The sequence below is a fragment of the Meriones unguiculatus genome, chromosome 5, assembly GCF_030254825.1.
Source record: "Meriones unguiculatus strain TT.TT164.6M chromosome 5, Bangor_MerUng_6.1, whole genome shotgun sequence".
Taxonomy (NCBI): Eukaryota; Metazoa; Chordata; class Mammalia; order Rodentia; family Muridae; genus Meriones; species Meriones unguiculatus.
The window spans coordinates 94,930,795-94,951,450 of NC_083353.1; the positions used below are offsets into that span (position 1 = coordinate 94,930,795).

Sequence of the window (20,656 nt, forward strand, 5' to 3'; positions counted from 1 at the left end):
AGCTCCCGGGTATGGGATAAGGAAGTTAGAGATGTGTTCTCTGAACTTCTGGAGCGCAGTAAGAATTCTGATGGATGTTCTTATTAGAAATGGGATGATGTTGGACAGTGTTATATTTTAATTAAATTTTTATTTTTTATATTAATTACAGCTTATTTGCTTTGTATCCCAGTGGTAGCCCTCTCCCTCAATTCCTCCTAATCCCACCCTCCCTTCTACATCTTCTCTCATGCCCCTCTCCAAGTCCACTGAGAGGGGAGGTCCCCCTCCCATTCCATCTGACCCTAGCTTATCAGGTCTCATCAGGAGTGGCTGCATTGTCATCCTCTGTGGCCTGGCAAGGCTGCTCCCCACTCGGGGGGGGGATCAAAGAGTCAGCCACTGGGTTCATGTCAGAGACAATCCCTGTTCCCCTTACTAGGGAACAAACTTGGATACTGAGCCTCCATGGGCTACATGTGAGCAGGGGTTCTAGGTTATCTTCATGAATGGTCCTTGGTTGGAGTATCAGTCTCAGAAAAGACTCTTGTGCCCAGATATTTTGTTTCTTTTGCCCTCCTTGTGGCGCTCTCCAGGTTCCACTATCTCCCCATTCTTTCATAGGATTCCCTGCACTCTGCCCAAATGTACATTGTTATTTTAAAACGATTATTTAACCAGATCTTTATGTACATGGTAACAGCCCAGAAATGGAGTAGTAAATGAATTTGTGAAAAGTAAAAAAGGATCCATCACCTCCATGGGGGTCTGGATAACAATAGACTGACCCTCACCAGCCTTTTCCTTAATAGTTTCTTCAGGCAAAGAAACATAGTCTACAGACACAATTTTAGGACACTTAAAACTTAAAATGGTAGCTAACACATCTCTGTGTGTGTGGGGAGGGGGGTCAACTAGATATCTCTGGCCACAATGAAGAAAAAAAAATCAATATAGTGGAAAACAACAACAACAAAAGCCCACCATTCTTTTCTGCTTAATGTAATTCATTGCAAAGCCCCAGACAACCAACGGAGATTTGCTTTAGTCAGCAGCTCCTGTTCTAACAACGTTAGCCTTTATTTAATAAATGAACCCATCAGTGAAAGTGACTTTTGGTTGTTGAGAAAACAAATTCCTTTTACAATTACGTTCCTTCTTGCTGAGATTCTGCACTGTCTGGCTGAAAGCATGAGGACAAGTGTGGAATTCTTACTGGGAGAGTCACTTCTTCAAAAGAAGGTGCTCAGTCGTGGCATGGTTGTTGCTATTGTGCAATTAAATATAAGGAAACCGCCCCCCCAATCTATATCTCCTCTTTCAAACAGAAGTTATGCTTTAAGTGCCCAAGAGCTTTTCTTTTGTCACTTATCCCTTAGTAAATTATACCTTAGTCTTGTGTGGTCATGGATAAAATTTCTTTCTTTCTTTTTTGACTGTGTTAGCTTCATTGAATTTAAATTACATGACACACCACAATACTCATGGACACATCAGCTCTCTAGTACTATAATTTATTAGTGCTAATGGTATGTTAGTAGCAAAGAATGATAATTTGAATTGTTGCATTCAAGGGGAAGATCCCAATTTCAGAGACAGAATTACCTGGGTACAAGTTATTTCAGTTCACTGCAGGTCTCATCAAAAGATTTCTGGAGCTCTTTGTGCGCTGTCACTATCTAATCTCAGAGGATAGTTCAGTGGCTATAATATTCTCCTCCGATTCACAAAGATAAAAGAGAAATCCCCCAACAATAAGGTTGATTGCTCTTTGTTCATAAACATCAAATGAGTGAATGAATTATGTTGGCAAATGTAGATAAACTTAAGAGAAATTGCAGCATTTCGGTGACCACTGCATTAATTATGTTTTAAATGTAGAAGCTATATAACGATACAGCTAAGATTCTTGACAGCGTTTTTCTCTTTTTCAAACATAACTATGAATTTCCTAAGAAAAGCCCCTCAATCATTATCTGCTTGTTCTGTATCCACAGCTGGCTTTTCTCACTTAAAGACCATATGTGTATATATATATATATATATATATATATATATATATATATATCTACATATATAGATATCTATATCTAGATAGATAGATAGATACGTATATATATGTATATATATAATTTACTATAGAATATACTACACATTATATAATATATACACTAAATAAATATTAGTGTTTGTCACTCTTTACATATTTCCTTTTAGAAATAGGAAGAGCAAAGATATGTTTTATTTCACTTTCTTGTTTTATAACTTCTTTTAACATATTTTTTACAATATTCTGCTTTTAAAAATTTTAATGTTTTTAAAAAAACAGATTAAAATTGCGTACGATATAAAAGCAATATATTAGTATTAGAATCAAAAGTCAGTGATCTCTAGAAATAAACAGTTACAGAAACGCTGTAGTTCTAGGCCTGGATCTTGTATTATTGTCACTCAAACAAAAGAAGGTGTTGATATTAAGATGTATGAGCTGATATTGCTTTCCCATTCTTATTTCTTATTCATGGGAAGTAAGCTCAAGATATAGATGGTTTGAGGATCTAGGTCATTTGCCCAGGATTCTGCATTAATTCTTCTCATAAAGTACCTCAGGATGATCTATTAATTTGTCATCTCTAGTGTCATCAACTGAGAAGAAGATGAGCCAACAGGAATCATAAGGTCCTTATAAATTTCTCATAAGTGCCTGAAAATAATACTTTGTAGCATGTGGCTTGGGCAGGATGGACAATCCTTTACCATTTGTAGAATGACAGGATTAAAGTTACTAGAAAAAAATTGTAGCGTTTGAACAATGAATAAAGTATTTGAAACAAAAACTTACAGCTTCTGTATTAATTTGCATAAATGAATCGTATTCAGACACCTCTGGCATGTGGTTATTCATAAATGTTCTTTATGTAGTGTGCCCTAATCGACTTGATCACAGTTGATTTACTTCACCATGAGTATTCTGAAGGTTCTGAATTGACAAGAGGAATATATTTATAGATTATAACTTTTAAATTTTAATTAACTTATGTTTAACTGGTAAGTAGCAACTCTCCATATTTGTGGAGTATATAGTGATATGTTATATAGCATGATGATCAACTGAAGTCTGCCATCAGCTCCAACAATTATCATTTGGTATCTTATTGTAATGCAAACATTGAAAATTGTTCTTTTGTTTATTTTTTATGTTTATGATACAGCACTGCTAATTACAATCACCCTTTAATATAAGGAAACTAAGAGGAAAATAAATAAGGAAACTAAGAGGAAAATAAATAAGGAAACTAAGAGTTTCCTTTCTCTAAATTCTTACCACAGTTTTATTCTTTGTTGTTTTGTTTTGTTTTGTTTTGTTTTTCATAATAGCACTCTGACTGGTATGAGAAAAATATTTCACAAATACCTCCTGTGGTTTTGATCTCATCTTCCTGGTTATTACTGGTATCAACATATTTTACTTCCTGGTTATCATTCATACTTCCTTATTCAACTTATTTTACATCTTTGGATTGTCAGATTCATGAACTGTCAGTTATAAGGGAAAATAAAAGGTTTCATATTGTCATGTGGATGCCAGAGTTTTAAGACAATAAATTGCTCTTCTTACTTTTGCTTTGGGGAAAGCAAAATAAAAAAAATGTGAATTCAAAACAAAAGTGATTTCAACAGCACTCTGGCTATAAAAACTCATAGACATAAGTAAACAGAAGTTAGAGATACCCAACCATGTGATATTATTGTAATGCTCACCCAAATGTACTAACATTACTTTGTAGTGCTTAACGTTCTCTAGCAGTTTAGCAGTTGATAATTATGTCCTCTCTGGTCACTGAATGATCCATAAGTACCTTTCAATTATATATATTTAAACAAATAAATTCTCTTATCTAGGTTTAAAATTGCTCATTAAAACTTTGTGGATGGCCTTAGGTTAGGATTAATAGTTGTAATGGTTTGAATGAAACTACTCTTCATAGGCTTATACTTAAAACCTTGGTCTGCATTTTGTGGAACAGTTTGAGAAGGGTTTATAATGTCTCTAGGTTGGAGGAAGCCTGTAGTTTACGCTTTCAAAAAACTACACCATCCTCATTAGTTCCCTGTCTTTTTCTCTCTTACACACACACACACACACACACACACACACACACACACACACAGATAAGCTTTCTGCTACTACTTCAGCTCCATGCCTGCCTGCTGCCAAGCATCATGCCATGATGTTCATGAACTCACTCTCTGAATTTCTAAGTTCTAATAAACTCTCTCTTCTGTAAGTTGCCTTGTTCATGGTGTCTTTTCATTGCAATAGGGAAGTAAGTAAGACAATGTTGTATAGTTTTTGCAGGCTTATATGTTTTGGGTTTGTTTGATAACTGATTCTTTCATACAGATATCATAGAACATCATGATTTCTTCATGTGTGTATCTTGACCTAATATGACTTTTTATTTTTGCACTTAAGTTCTTTTTGCTTGGGTTAGTCATCTTTTTGCAGGTTAGTCATTCCTGTGTCTTAAGAATGATGTTAATTTATCTTATCAGCTGTCTACCAGGTTTTGCGTGGCTACCCTTAAGGTTTTCCAGACAAAGAAACATGTATTAGCCATCATATGTGCATATGTGCTTGGGAGACACATATGCCCATCAAACTGTATATCCTGTAACTCAGTGGATACCAGCTGTTAAATCTTTGTGACATTGTGTCAGGCCTTTGCAAGACCATTTCCTTAGAAGTAGACCAGATAATGGCTTTGATCAACTACTTACTAATCAGAGTCAGAAAATGAAGTATTCACTGATGGACTGACTATCATCAATAGAACTAAATTCTATTCAATCTGTATACTCATTTTTTTGTGGTTCTATATATATTAAACATTTTTATTCTACTCTGAAACCCTCTTCTAATACTAATTATGATAACTAACCAGCCACCCATACTTTTAAAAATAAATCAGCTACCTAAAATAAATATAATAGCTGATTTTGATATAATTGAAAGATTATAAAAGTTTTAACTTATTCCTTTTAGATTTTATATCATCCTACTTATGAGGTAGATTAAAATACAGTGGCACCCTCATAAAAACTTCATCTGTGATTAAGCATTTGAAAGCAAACCTATGAAAATTTAATACTTTGAGTTTGTTGGCACTTGTCAGAACCACTAAATTCTATGAATATAGTTAACCTTAACTAGATACTGATAAAATTAATGAGATTCACTGAAGCATCTATTTCTGGTAGCCTTTATAAAATTATTGCTGCAAACCAAGCAATGCGTAGCTCAAATGTTTTAAATATTCAAAGCCGTATTTACTTTAACAGGTATTTTAGGAAATACGATTTTTAAGTTATCTTTGTGTGAGTGCAGAAAAAAATACTTAAAATTTAATTGATGTTCTGAATGTAGAATATGTGAAATGTGTACTAAATCTATTTAATTTTTTCTGAAAGATCTACTAAATGTCACACCTTATCAGGTCCAATAATGATGGGTAGAACATGACACCAGCCTCAGAAAATGTACTGTTTTTAACAAATGTGTGAATTAATTACATGCAAATATATCCTTCAGAAATTGTTTAAGTTGAATGTTTTTATTCATCTTTTTGTAGTGTTAGGAATTGTCTCAGAACATTGCACAAAGTAGGCCAGAATTCTCTCGGTGAGCTACATTTTCATCTAAATTTTAGTTTTACGAGTCCTGTGTATTTACTATAAATATTTGGCTAATGCAGGGACACGGAAACACATTAAAACTGTTCATAATTTAAATGCATTTTTTTCTCTAATAACTTTCCAATTATATGCAATACTAAGTTACAACCAATCATTTTATGTAATTTATACTTTTCAACTTTCACATTTCTTGTTTGTGCTTAGTTTTGCATCATTAATTTTTAGACGCAATAAAATATTGAAATGTTTATCAATAATGAAAACAGTTTTCATCTTATATAGCAGTATTTTATTAAGTTTCTTGCATGATGCCATGCAAAGTTCAAAAATAAGGAAGGAGGGGGAAATAAAATAGAGAAAGGGTAGAAAAGACTAGATGATGAGAACATTAAAAAAAATTAAACATGAAGAAATTTTGAACTACCAGATGAGCACCAATATTTCTGTGTTAAGAATTCATTCAAGTTTTCTGTGATTTCTTCATTTTGGTATGAACTGAAATATAGAACACCGAAGGAGAGGTTGTAAGGATGGTTTCTGTAATTTAAATTTTTTCTCCTCCCATGCCCCTCCCCAAGACCACTAATAGGGAGGTCCTCTTCCCCTTCTATCTGACCCTAGCTTATCAAGTCTCATCAGGACTGGCTGTGTTGTCCTGCTCTGTGGCCTAGTAAGGCTGCTCTCCCCTTCGTGGGGGAGTGGTCAAACAGCCCCCCACTGAGTTCATACTAGAGACAGTCCCTGTTCCCCTTACTAGGGTACCCACTTAGATACTGAACTGCCATGGGTAACATCTGAGCAGGGGCTCTAGGTTATCTCCATGCATGGTCCTTGGTTGGATTATCAGTCTCATAAAAGACCCCTGTGCCCAGATATTTTGGTTCTGTTGCTCTTCTTGTGTAACTCCTGTCCTCTCCAGCTCTTACTGTCTCCCTTTTCTTTCATATGATTCCCTGAACTCTGCCCAAAGTTTGGTTATGAGTCTCAGCATCTGCTTTGATACACTAGAGATGAGGGAGGGAAAGTGGGATTGGGAGGGAAGAAGGGAGGGGACTACAGCTGGGATACAAAGCGAATAAACTGTAATTAATATAAAAAATAAAAATTTAATTTGAAAAAAATATAAAACATAAAAAAATATTTCCTAAAGTATACTTATATGTGACATGTTAGAAATATGATGTTATTGTCATGATTGCCTTTTCCTATGTGTCACAGAGAATTTGAAACGTATCTCCCTTTAGAGAAGCTTTTGAATTCATAGCAGAATTGAACAAGAGGTAGAATGAAAATTACTGGTGTCCACACATGCATAGCACCAAGTTATTAGTTGCCCTACCAGAGTAATACACGTGTTATGGTTGAAGAGCTTACCTTAACCATCATAACTGAACCCCATACACAGGCGTGAGCTGTGCTCTCGGTGTCCTCGGCACGTGTTCACCACCATGCCTCACAGAGAGCCTTTTCTCTGCCCTTCTTTTGCCTCTTTAACTCCTAGTCTCTGCCATCAATGATGGCGTGACTCTCTTCCAGAGTTTCCCACAATTAACGAGACCCTTCACCTCAAATTAGCTTCATTCACTAAACAAAATGCCCTTAAGTTTTTTTTTTCATATGTTGCTATTTCTCACAGCGTGCTCATGTATTTCCTTATAGCAACAATATTATACACATGGGCGCACCCCAGTGCATTTATGTGTCTATTTACTGCACTGATTAGCCTTTGACAACTTCACAGAAGCTGCAGTCATCTAGTCACCTTGGATTGAGAAAAAAAAAATGCTTCAATCTGATTGGTCTACGACAGTTCTGTGGATAGTTTTTTTGTTAGTGATTGATGTGGGACAACCCAATGTGCCACTTCTGGGCTGATAGTCCTGGTCATATTTAAAACAAACAAACAAACAAACAAAACACTAAACACAAAAACAAGCAGAGGGAGCATGAAGAGCAAGCTATTGAGCAGCTTTTGTCCATAGTTCCTACCTTTAGTCCTGCTTCAGTTCCTGCCCTGATATTCCTTAATTATCAACTGTTAAGACTTAATTGTCAACTTAATTAAGACTTGTATGTTAAATAAGCTCTGTTGGCATTAGTTTTTAAAACTCTTATTTATCTTTTTCTCCCTTCACCCCAATCCCTTCCAACATCCCAACACCTGGTAGGAGAAACAAAGGGTTAGTGGGAGGGGGTGGACTTCTTTCTTAGCTTCTTCCAGCTGGTTAGGGTCCTTGGGACTTAGAGCCAGTCTAATCCCCTTTCAGGAGATCTCCAACTTCTTGTCTGACAACAGCAATCAGGAGCAACAAGAGAGAATCAGGAGTAGCTTTGTTCTTTCTTTGAGCCTCCGCACTCTCTGGACTCTGGCATTTATTCCCTCTCAGAGTCCTCAGATTTAAACTATCCACAGCTAGCAAGGGGCCCCTTTCAGAGCCTGCACCAGGCAACTAGTTTGCTGCACTGGACAGTCTGAATCAGTTCCATATCCGATACCTGGGATCAAAACAAAAACGTGTTTACATCCACAACAAAACCGGTTTTTTCTGAATTGCTTTTCATCATGTTATTTGTTACAGTAACATAAAACAACTTAGAACATCTATTGTCAGATTGCTATGCCAATTGCTTCCTCGTAACAAGTTTTATGCATAAGGCTGCTGTAAACATGCATGTACAGGGCTTTATGTAGGTTTGATGTTTTCAATCTTCTTTAGTGCAAATTAAGGAGTCCAAAGTCTAGATTGTTTAGTCAGATTTGAGTTTTGTAGGAATCCCTAAATGTCTTCCAAAATACATATTTCAGCAGCAATTCAATACAACATCATTATTTACTTCACAACTATGTAACCAAGGAAATTAGAGCACTAGTGTGTTTGACATTGCAGTGATCAATTTGCAGGTGCTACACACTGTAAAATTACTAAGATCCATAGTTCTTGCTCGCTAAATAGCAATAGAACACTCTAGTCCTGGTGGGTGTTAAAATGGTCCATATGTAAAACAAATATCAACTGGAAACAGCGACACTATCTTGTTTGGGATCCAGTAAGACAAGACTGGGGAACAATGAGTGCTTTATCCTCTTGTAGACTCTGCTATGGGATGAGGTCCACCTGGATTCTGCTAATAAGAGAGGTAATGGAATGCTTTAACTAGGAGATATGAGACGTTACCTAGGTTTGCACGTATGGAAACATTTACTAGCTGCACAGTTAAATTCTATGCAGCTTTGCTTGCATATTAAAAATATCCTGTAGACAATTATCAACTCTACACAAAATATTTTGTGAAAAAATACTCAGAAGTTAAGTTTCATGTTGGGAAGTAAAATGATTTTCTCTCTTCCTGTATGACTTTGGCTTTGGGTAGTTTTCTTTCCAATACCCCATCAAATAAAATACAATTAAGCAGCTTTACAGAACACTCTTTGTTAGATGAATAGTCTAACAAAGAGGGAAACTTGTGTGTATTGGGTTTTGTATATTATATTCTGCAGTATGCCTATAAATGCTAAACCACATTATTTTGCTACTTAAAGAAAAGATATTAATGGATCCCACAAAAATTATTAACTAAAACTGACATTTTCTCAATAAAAATCAATTGGTTTGTAATATAACCTTCATTTCTTTGATCCATTGTATGAAAATATGCCACTTCTGCTGGAAGGAGGAATTAACACTTCAGGCAATTCTTTTGTCTTGTCACTTCAGTGACATGAAACACGGTCTAAAAGGAGATGGCTATAATGTACAGTATTTCCTTTGTCTTCAGAGTGAAAAGCCATTAACAGTTATTTCTGGATTATTTCAGTTTATGGCATGTGTAAATTGATTCATGATATGAGCCAAGCAGGTGATTGAACAAAAACCTTTTAATTTTCTGTGTGTTTATCCTTCCTCACTTTCAAGGTGTTGAATGATTCCAATCACACGTCAGGCTTATGGAAATTACCGGACCTCCTACCCCAACTATGACCTAATTTCAAATCAGTGGAATCTTTTACTGTAGACTGACAGTTGCATAAAAAGGAATTTCATAAGGGCGCGTTTGAGGTCAGAGGGAAGTGAAGGTGATGTCCCTCCTATCATGAAAGTGTCAAATGGTTTTGTAGAAAAAACCGTGCTGGATACAACGTGGTGAATTTTAAGCCCTTTTCCTGTGCAGGGGAGAGAAATTCACCAATTTCAAGTTCTAGCAGTGGCTCACAGTGTTATGCAATTCCATTGTGTTCTGTACTTGGATATCAGTGCCATATTGTGTGGGTTTCTGTTTGAAAAAAAATGTGTTGTATTTTAAACACCCTGAGTAGAAAAATATTTAATGATTTAGAATATACAAAATCATTTCCAGTCTCTGGAATTCATACTGGCTTCGATAACTTTCCACTGGTCCTTGGAGGAAAGGAATGTCACATAGTCTTTTTTTCTTTTTTCTTTTTCTTTTCCTTTTGGTTGTATATATTAGTGTCTTTGAGTTAAAGGGCAGATGGAGTGTCTTTAACATTTCTGCTTTGTGTTCCAGCCCTTTTAGCAGTAGCCACACATCTCTTTTTCAAAGAGTAATCATAATAGTTTTTTATTTCTTTTGATATGCCTTATTCTATTCTCTCTTTAGAAATTTGTTCTGAATAGGTTTGTGAATAATTGCAAATAGATAATGCCAAGGACATAAATAAAGTATCACCGAGGCAAAATGTATTGTCACAGACTTGCTTCCTTTCTACGGCTGCTGGTTTTTCTTCTCGGTACTGTTCAGATTTCTGCCCTCTTCATGAAGAAGCAGAAACCTCTTGTCTTTTAAATTCCAGCTTACAAATTTTAATAGCTTCTATTTTCTAAGTGGAAAATGAATGTATTTACAATTCATGAGGAGCATTAGTGAACCATCAGGTCAAGGGTGCTTAGTAAACATGACACTGTTATTGTTAAGTGTAGAAAAACAATGACAATTTGCGAATGGTCATTATTCAGAATACATCAAAGCCAAAGACTGAGCTAATTCGGAAATGCTTTTTTCTTATGCTCAATTTATAAGGCTAAAACGTGTGTGTTTGTGCAAAGTGAAAAGTCTTAACTCTTTAAGCTCATCTTTGCCTGTTTATATTTTGTTATAGAACTTAGAGCAATCTCTAATAGCAAACATTTGTGAATTAATGACTCATCATTAATTTTATACAAAATAAAGATGAATGTGGAACCTGAGTATATTCAAAGCTGTCAGGGATTAAATGACTGTGAATTGAACTTATTTTTATTTACTCTGTGGCTTTCCAACATCAAAAACCAATAAAAATATTCATTGAATCATAGTATTTACTGGTTTCATAGATGATACCAAATGTGTACCTTGACGTCCAAAGGGACTAAATAAGAGGTGTATTTCATGCCAGACTCAGCAACCTGTCTTTCTGCTTTTTGGTTTCTTCTCCTTCTCCTTCTCCTTCTCCTTCTCCTTCTCCTTCTCCTTCTCCTTCTCCTTCTCCTTCTCCTTCTCCTTCTCCTTCTCCTTCTCCTTCTCCTTCTCCTTCTCCTTCTTCTCTTTCCCCTTCCTCTTCCCCTTCCCCTTCCTCTCCCTCTTCTTCTTCTTGTTTTTTAAATAAGGTCACTAGGCCTTCAGAATAACAAATTTGGCTACCTTGTATCTAAGAATATTGACTTACTACTGCTGAAATATTTCAGTCTAGTTTTGAATATGCAAGGAATGAGTGAATGTTGGGAGATGATCATTTTTTTTTTTTATTTTATGTTATTTTTTGTTGGTTTTTGAGACAGGGTATCTCTATTTAGCCTTAGCTGTCCTGGACTCACTGTGTAAACAAGGCTAGCCTCAAACTCACACACATCTGCCTGCCTCTACCTCCCTGAATGCTGGGATTAAAGGTGCAAGCCACGATCTTGGGCCAGAAATGATCATTGTTAATCAAACCCAGAAACAATAAAAATGTCTTTGTTACAGAAAACCAATGCATACCCTAAAAGACCAAATCTTTTCTGTTTTTTTTTTTTTTTAATCTGGATAAGATGTGATAGCTATTGCTACATGGTAAGCCAGCCTAAAAACAACTGGGTTATCTTCACGAATAGCAGAGTGCAGGGAATCTTATGAAAGAAGGGGGAGATAGAAAGACCTGGAGGGGACAGGAGCTCCACAAGGAGAGCAACAGAACCAAGAAATCTGGGCCCAGGGTTCTTTTCTGAGACTGATACTCCAACTAAGAGTATCAGTATCTCCAATTCGTGGAGATAACCTAGAACCCCTGCACAGATTTAGCCTATGGCAGCTCAGTCTCAAGTGGGAATACCTAGTAAGGGGAACAGGTACTGTCTCTGGCATGAACTCAGTAGGGGGGGCTCTTTGATCACCTCCCCCTGAGAGGAGAGCAGCTTTATCAGGCCACAGAGGAAGACAATGCAGCCTGTCCTCATGAGACCTGATAGGGTAGGGTCAGATAGAAGGGGAGGAGGACCTCCCTTATTAGTGGACTTGGAGAGGGACAAGGGAGGGGGTGGGAGAGGGAGGTTGGGATTAAGAGGGAATGAAGGAGGAGGCTACTGCTAGGGTACAAAGTGAATAAACTATAATTAATATAAAAAATTAAAATTAAAAAAGAATAGTATCCTATTGATTCATAGTCTACTGTTTCTTTAGAAGACTCCCCTGTCCTTTGGTTGACATAACTGATAATTACAGAGCTCTTTCTCAAATATGTGTTCATTTGGTCAGTGATTTAGACCTGGCTGCTCTAGGTCTGGCTTTCCTCTTACTAGTTGACTGGGTGTTGGCTAATGTATTAATCAGGGTTATTTAGAGAAAAAGAATTTATAGATTGATTTTCCATCTATAAAAGGGGGATTTATTGGATGACTCAGAGACTGCAGACCAGCTGGTCCAATAATAGCTGGCTGTGAATGAAAAACCCAAGAATCCAGTAACTAATTGTTCAACAAGGCTGGATGTCTGAGCTGGTCTTCAGTGTATGTGGGAATCCATAAAAAGTAGGTTCCAATGCCAGTGAAGGAATGGATATGCTAATAAGGTGAGGGGAAGCAGGCAAAGGGCAAAAACTTATGTCTTCAATGTCCTTATACAGGTTTCCAGCAGAAAGTGTGGCTCAGATTAAAGGTGTGTCTTCCTGCCTTAGAAAACATATCAAAGGTATGTGTCTTCCCACCTCAAAGGTCTGGACTAGAAATGGATTCACCAACTTCAAGCCAAGTAGTTGGTTCATTGGAAGAAGCACTTTGACGAGTGTCTGTTTGTTCTAGTTTCAGCTAATGCCTCTAAATTAACCTGTTATCAATTCTTATGCAACTAACTGTTCCCGAGCATCTTAGCCAACTGCAAGGGCCAAATGGATGATGCATCTAGATGTCTGTTTTCTTCTAATCTGTCATATAACAGAAATGCATCTATTTACAACAATGCAACAATGTCCTAAAATAATAACAGAGTTTTATCCGGATTTGAGACTCATAAAATTGAATTGATTTTTTTTTTCTTGCATTATATTCAATGCCATAAAGCTAAGAAACTGTCTCGCTGTAACTGGATCTCCAAACACCTTTGTACATCCTACAATTGTCTTATGAGTCAGCTTTATCCTGTGCTCCAATAATTGCTTTTATCTTTGAGCTCTGGCATGAGTCATGAAATTCAAATTCTTTTGAGAAATATAAATAGGATTATAATTTTATTGCCATTTTCTGTTTCATAGTAGACTTACCTAACAATGCACCCTTTATGTTTGCAACAATGAAATTAACACTTACTTTCTTTCTCAGTCTGGGAGCTATTCAGTGCTTCTGTCTGGTTTTGGAGGCTTGCTTAGAAGTGGTCTCATTTGTTACCTTTTAATAATTTAATGTCAAACCTTGGGAGTATGCAAATTTCAAGTAAATGGATGGTTATTTCTAAGAAAAGTGACATATTCTGGAATTTTATATGTATTTAAACATGTACCTTTATTGTAAGGCTGGGAGTCATTGTAATACCATGTTTGTTTGTTTTGTGATGGTGTCTATGTAGGCTTGGCTGCGCTGGAACTTACTATGCATACAAAATTGGACTATGATCCTCCTGCCTCTACCTCCAGAATCCAGGATTACAAGTATATACTACCATAACTCTTCCATGTTCTATTGTGGCATGGGATGTTGTGGTTGACCATGCTTTTACTTGGAAGTAAAACCATTAAAATTCTAAGTCAGGTGGATGTCACTTAAGCAACAGGCTTTTATGAGCTACTCTACTATGACAATTAGAAACCATTTTATTCATTAGTCTAAATCAGGAGAATTAATAAAGGAGTTCTGACTTAGTTGGCTGTCCTCATTTTGGGCTAAGATGATATGTTAGATACTAATCTGGAAATGTGGCCTCTTACCATCATGGTTTAAAAGGCTCTACTCCTTACAAATACAGACCAATTCATTAGCAACACATGTGAGATGCCATTGAAGCCATCAGTATTAAATATTAATGTAATGAATATTAAACAATATAGTCTAGGAATGGCATGTCATTATAGGTAGTAAATTCAGATGATTATTATCCACTGTCTAAAAGAAAGAGGAAATGAAAATTCAAAGTGAAGATGTTAATATTTTCTTTGGACATTTCATTTTTGAAGTAGATGGAGTGTCTTGCAACTTTATGCTAATGTGTAGAATCCAGATGTTTTTCTGATAAAGATGTTCTTATGCATTTTCTTTTGTTGATTAGAATAAGTAATTTTAAAAAGAAAATGAGCTGTCAATCATCCAAGTGATGAAAATAGATTAAATTAGTTCTATAAGTAATTATACTTGTAAATATTCTTAAGAAAGCTAGGATAACTTTGGTTTTTAAATTCCCATAAGGACAGAGCAAGATAACGCATAAAATAAAATGTTTTCATAATTCATATCTTCTGAGGGGAGTGTAATAGAAGGGAGTCCTGTCCTTCATAATCATTGTAAAATTTCTCAAGATCAAAATACAAAAGAAATTGTCAATGAATATTCCTCAAATCTTAAAAAACAGAATCAAAATTTATTGTTATTGTTTGCTGTTTTGGTTTGCTTGTTTCTTGTTCTTACTTTAAACATGACCTACTCATGCATGTCTATGGAAGATACGTGTGATGTTAGTATTGTCAACTTGACAGAATCTGAATCTCTTAGGAAATAGGTCTATGTCCAGCGTTTTGGGGTGTTGCCTTGACTGTTCTAGTTGAGGTGGGAAAGCCCATCTATTGTGGATGGCCCCAATCCCTGGCTAGGATCTCGGACGCTATATGTATAAAAGGGAAAAGAACAATCACAGATATGCATTCATGTTAGTTTCTGGATTTGAAAGCAAGTCACCAAGTTCTTCAAGCTCTTGCTGCCTTGATTTCCCCATCAAAACAGACTGTACCTTGAAATCTGAGCTAAAATAAACATTTTATCCCTTAAGTTGTTACAGTATTTACACCATAGCAGCAGGAAAAGGACCTGATCCTGTAGGCTCTGCCTCCTCTTACTTTCTTTTGGTTTTGCAGTGCTGACAATTGAATTCAAGGACCTACCACTGAGCTTTCTGCTCTGCTCCTATACTCTCTTAAGTTGCATTTTGAAGTGAAACTCAGAAGCCTACATACTTGGAAGTAAATTTAAATGTAATGATCTGTCTGTTTCGGTAATAGTTAATGAACAAATAAAGTAATTGATTTTTAGAGGAATATATTCTTGAAAAGAATAACATTCTGGAGAAAACTGTTGTGTTACCATCCTAGGAATACATTATGAATAATGTAAAGATGGTACCATAACATTTCAGGAAGAAAAATTGAGTAACAGAAGGAAGGAGAGACAAAAATTAATCAGTTTATATTAAAATTAAAATCAACTGATGGCTTTTATTCTTCTTGAAAAAACATATTTGTAAATTTTACTTAAATATATATTGCTTTTCTCCATTGTATGTGTGCATGCATGTGCGTGTGTGTGCATCTGTGGAGGTGGAAGTTTGTACATGTTCACGAGTGAATGCATGTGTGTGTGTGCGTATGTAAGCCCAAGGATCAACACTGGACGTCTTCCTTCATCACTCTCTACTGTTATAATTTTACTTTTCGCGCTTTGAGACTTTGATGCATGAATACAATGAGTTGCCATCTTTTCACCCCATCGGGATGTTCCCAATCTTGTTACTTTTCAAGAAGGAGTCTCTCATAGAACCCATAGGTGGCTAATCATCAGGATTAGCTAGTAAAAGCGTTCCAGGGATCCTCCTGTATCTGCCTCCCCAATTGGTTTTGTAGCCAGGCCCAGCCACACCTGGCTTTTTGCTTAGCATCTTGAGTTTCGAACTCAAACCTTCATGCTTGCATGATTACTGCTTCCCTGACAGATGGCACCTCCCTGACCCACTCCATTATTTCCTTATTTTTTCTGTTTTTTTTTCTTAAAAAAAAACAAAACATTTTTTTTCTTTTTTTTTTTTTTCAATGCAGTTTATTCAGAAACCTTGAACAATCCTGGGACCCTGGGGAAAGCCAGCCCACAGCTTAAATAGCCTCTGGGTAGTCAACCCAGGCGTGCCATGTGGGCAATGCAGATAGGTCCACATACATGGAAGCAAGCCAGATCCTCAGCCTTAGCCAAATGTGGAATTGTTCGTGACAGAGACAAAACATTTTATGTTGTGAAATTTGAAGATGAAATGTACCTTATAAGAAGAGTCCAAGAATATGGAACTGATTGAGAAATCACTACTTTCTAAATAAAACTGATGAAATTATACTCATAGCCTCAGACTCATGACAGCTATAAAAACAGCTCTCCATGTAAATCTTACTCTGACTTAGAAATAGGATTCATCAGAATGGCTCGTGGTTTAAAATATACCATATATTAACTATCTTTTGTCTTGAATATAAAGAGGAAAACTCATTTTGTAGTGTTATTAGATAATAGGTTCATTCACTTCTTGTTAATACCAAAATGTGTTTACCTTTTGCTGTATTCACATTTAAACTCAATTAACTAATATACTGTTTGTCTGGGGGTCTTTTCCAGGTTCCAAACATTTGTGAACAGAAACTACTGGAGACTTTTTTTTTTTCAGTCTTTGTGTGCTGTCTCCTTTCGGAAGAGCTATGGGCTTGCCATTATGTGGAAGAGGACTGATCCTGAGTCTGATTCTTGTTCTCTTAAGATTGTCAACAGCTGAAATACCACTCTCAGGTAAAAGCACAGAGTCTGATCCCTGCTATGGAAGTTTATGTCTGTGTTTTAAGTAGACCAAATGTGCATTGAGCAGGTAACTTTTCCATCCTATTTCTGAATAATCATGCAATTCATGACCATAGTTTTTAAGCTTGGGTTAGGATATTTAGCTGCTCTCATGACTTTTTAACTTAGTTGTTTTGCTTTTTATACAACTTTGGTTTATTACAAGAACTATAACCAACACATCAGATGATATTTGTAATATGTCAGGGATTACCGGGAATATTACACGAAGCTTTTACTTTCATATGCTTATTTTAATGATAATTATGATTTAGAAATTACTAGCATACTTTATGTGATGGTTTATAAAGGGTGTAATGTAGACAATTAGGGAATTTTTCTAGCTATAAAATATTTGAGATGTGATTCAGATATTTTTAATGTGTGTTTCTACTGGAATTTCTTGTTTTTATTGTGTATTTGGTTGAATGATGTAAGACGCATGTGCTGCTTATTAGGATATCAACATTGAAAATTAACATTTCAAGCCTGAATGTGGTGTTGCTGAGTCAACTCTCCAGCTCCTCTCTCTCTCACTGTGTGTGTGTGTGTGTGGTGTGTGTGTGTGTGTGTGTATGTGTGTGTCCGTAGGAGTGGTGCAGGGCCAAGTAAAGGGGAGCAAGGATGCATGTGGTATTCCAGATTCAAATTTCTGAATTTACTTATTTTTCACTTATTCTTCAGTAATGACAGATGTGAAATGCTGTATTAGCTCATGTCACTTATTATTACTCTGATAGTCTCAGTTACTTATAAGTGCTCATGCTGTAATGTCCTCAGACAATTGTCATAAAATATTAATAGCATGTTTTCAGAGCAAGTGAATATTGCCCATTTATTTTGGCACTCTAGAGCACTCACTAGTAAATGCAACCAAGGCAGGTATCCAATTTGAATGTCAACGAGTCTGGTGTCTCTGTAATTGGCCTAATTATAGAGGAAAGGATTTGTAATATGGAATATATATATTCATACAAACACCCAAAGGTTATTAGCTCCTTTCCCTGAATAATTAGTTATTACAGAGCCTTTACAACCTTAGCAAATTTAAGAAAGAATAATGTTGTAATAAACAAGTTGTTCTTAAGGTATTAGCTGATATCTTTGAGACTGCTGCTGTTGTGTGTCTCTCTCACCATTTGTAACTGCAATAGAATTGAAACAGGATCGACTTGCAAGAAGCTCAATACCCATTCTGCCTAGAAATTGTATTAATCGGAAATGAGACCACTGCCAAGAGTACATGGATGCTTTTAGGAAATACTAAAGCGATAATCTGCATCCACTAGATAAAGCCTGAATTTAAGTCATTATGTGCAACATGGTGACAGTGACTTAGTTCATTCATTAGAAAAAAATGAAAATGAATGTTATTTCAAAACTGAGAATGGTTTTGGGTTATCAAGTCTAAGCTGGGTCTTTATGATTAAATGATGGTTTGTGGTGTCGAGGATCTCAATGATACATTTAAGTGGTCTTTGAGATCCAAGTATTTTGAACATAATTCCCCAGTACATGTGTCTTTCTGGTGTCATTTTCATCTGTACTGATTTTTTGGCATCTGTAGTAGGAAAATTCCTGTTTCCCTAACATGAATGATGGCATGAGCACTGAGCTGTCCAACAGACAAGCTGTATTTCAGAGTCATGCACTTATGTCCATGTACTCCTAATCCAAAACAGTTCGGCCTGAGATTAAAATTGTTAAACCCATGGAATAATATTAATTTGCTAACTGTCTACCTCTAAACACCACAGAGATGCACTGTAATAAAGACATAGAATAATTCTGCTGCACCAAAGCAAAAGGTTTCTCTTACTTTTCATTTAGATCATTGCTTCTGCACATGCGCAACTTTTGAGAGCGTGATTGCCAGACAAATTATGGTTGGTCAGATATTTATAGGCAGATCTTTCCCCTCAAAATGAGCCCAATCATTCTCACACGTCAAGATAAACTGGCCATATAAATGGTAACTGCCAACAATCAAATTTGAGTGTTCAAGCAAAAAGTAGATTCGTAGAAGACGTGTGTACACTACCATAAGCCTGAGCCCAAAAGCTTTCAAATGTCAGTGACATTCCCTATTAAGTCAGTGAGGTTAAGTAGAGAATTTCATAGACTATTACAAAAGGTACAAATGTTTGTCATATCTACATAGCTCAGCAAACCCATACTTTTGCTAAAGACTACTGTGGGTTGGTCCAAAGCATCACTCATGGGTAAAGCAATTAGGCAAATCTGTACAGTGATAAAATAAGAAGAAACAAGAAACATATTAAGTTTTAGATTTCATATTGTAATAGATATTTAAGAAAAAAATTACCCGAATCATCCGACTGGAATATTTCTTTTATTTTTATTTCCATGTTTATGGGAAACTGAATTTGTACATATTTTGTCATATCAGTCCATTATAATAGAAAGAATGCAGACACAAACATGAGCATCCCATTGCCATCTCTTTAAAGATATGGATGTGTGGTCATGTAAAATAATGCAAGTCTTCTCCTGATACTCAGTGTTTTTCATAAAATGATGTTTATTTTAACATATTATGGAATTAATTTTAAAGAATTTATAAGGAAACATGTTCAGTTTTAACTTTTGATGTAGTCAGCCTCATTACTTATAATTTAGTTGAACAGGAGCACTTTGGTACCTCGCAATGGAAAGCTCCCCCTTTCAGTGAGAAGGGAAGGGGAGGATGGGAAGAAGGATGGAGGGTGGGACTAGGGGAGTTGAGGGAGGGGGTTTGAATCAGGATATACAATGAAGAAATTGTGAAGAAAAAATTAAAATTACAGGAAAAAAAAAGGCAAAGAAGTCAAGACTTGGCCTAGTGTCACAGGGTGGAAGGTCCTATCTGTACCTTCCCTGTTGTGTAATACTCAGTAATCAGTTGCTTCACTACAAATTGCATTTCTCAAAAATACATATGCCAAAGTCAGTTCCTACTACTTACTCCTTTGTATTTTCATATAGATCAATAATATAAATTAATGGTTGCCAGGTTGTACTAAAGACTGTCTCAACTCCCCTGCAGTATAGCACTATGTACATTGTTATCTGTGGCCTATTTCAAAATGTAACCCAAGTTTCTGTCTTCGGCATCCATGCATTGTTTTGTACTCTTACTTGAAACTGACTTTAGAAGGGGGACTAACAATTCAAGCAGGGAAGTTACATAAAAATACATTCATAAATGAGGAGTATCAAATCCCAAAGAACATTATAGAAAGGTTTTTTTATCGACAAAAACAGTAAATAGAAATCAAATAAAGAAAAACGTTTTGCAATAAATATGGATATTTTTAGCAGTTTCTAATGAGTCATTAATCATGGTCTCAGGCTATGAAGACCACTCTAATGAAGCATTGTTTGTGAAATGGTTTTGGCATTTTCTCCCAGAGTCAGCTCCATTATCTCCATATCAGTAAACTTATCATACATTGAGAATCCAGTAATGCCTAGGATATCTAATGAAATTCATATTAAGTGGAAAGAGAGATGGAAAACAAACATGTCCTATAATAGAAGAACTGTCAAAAAAGACACGGGATGTCAGTAAGATGAGAAATGCTAAGTTAGTTAATTGTGATTGATAAATAGAAACAGGAAGAAAGACAAAGAAAACTTTCCCAATGACAGAAATATGTAAAAATGGGTACACATGCCAGCATAAATGGACTGCCAATATTGCTTTTAACATAGATGTT

At 35.9% G+C, this 20,656-nt stretch overlaps 1 protein-coding gene across 12 annotated transcripts in view; it reads left to right on the plus strand.

The window, feature by feature from the left end:
* Chl1 (cell adhesion molecule L1 like) overlaps nucleotides 1-20,656 on the plus strand; it is a 210,044-nt gene that overhangs the window by 99,144 nt on the left and 90,244 nt on the right. For 5 of the 12 annotated variants that reach the window (XM_021639372.2, XM_021639368.2, XM_021639371.2 and 2 more), the window contains exons 3-4: nucleotides 12,773-12,837; nucleotides 16,722-16,889. In XM_021639372.2, the coding sequence (XP_021495047.1) occupies nucleotides 16,802-16,889 (88 nt within the window). In that variant the 5' untranslated portion in view covers nucleotides 12,773-12,837; nucleotides 16,722-16,801. The remainder of the gene's footprint in view (nucleotides 1-12,772; nucleotides 12,838-16,721; nucleotides 16,890-20,656) is intronic. The other 7 variants (XM_021639375.2, XM_060383865.1, XM_060383864.1 and 4 more) reach the window with 3 other exon arrangements.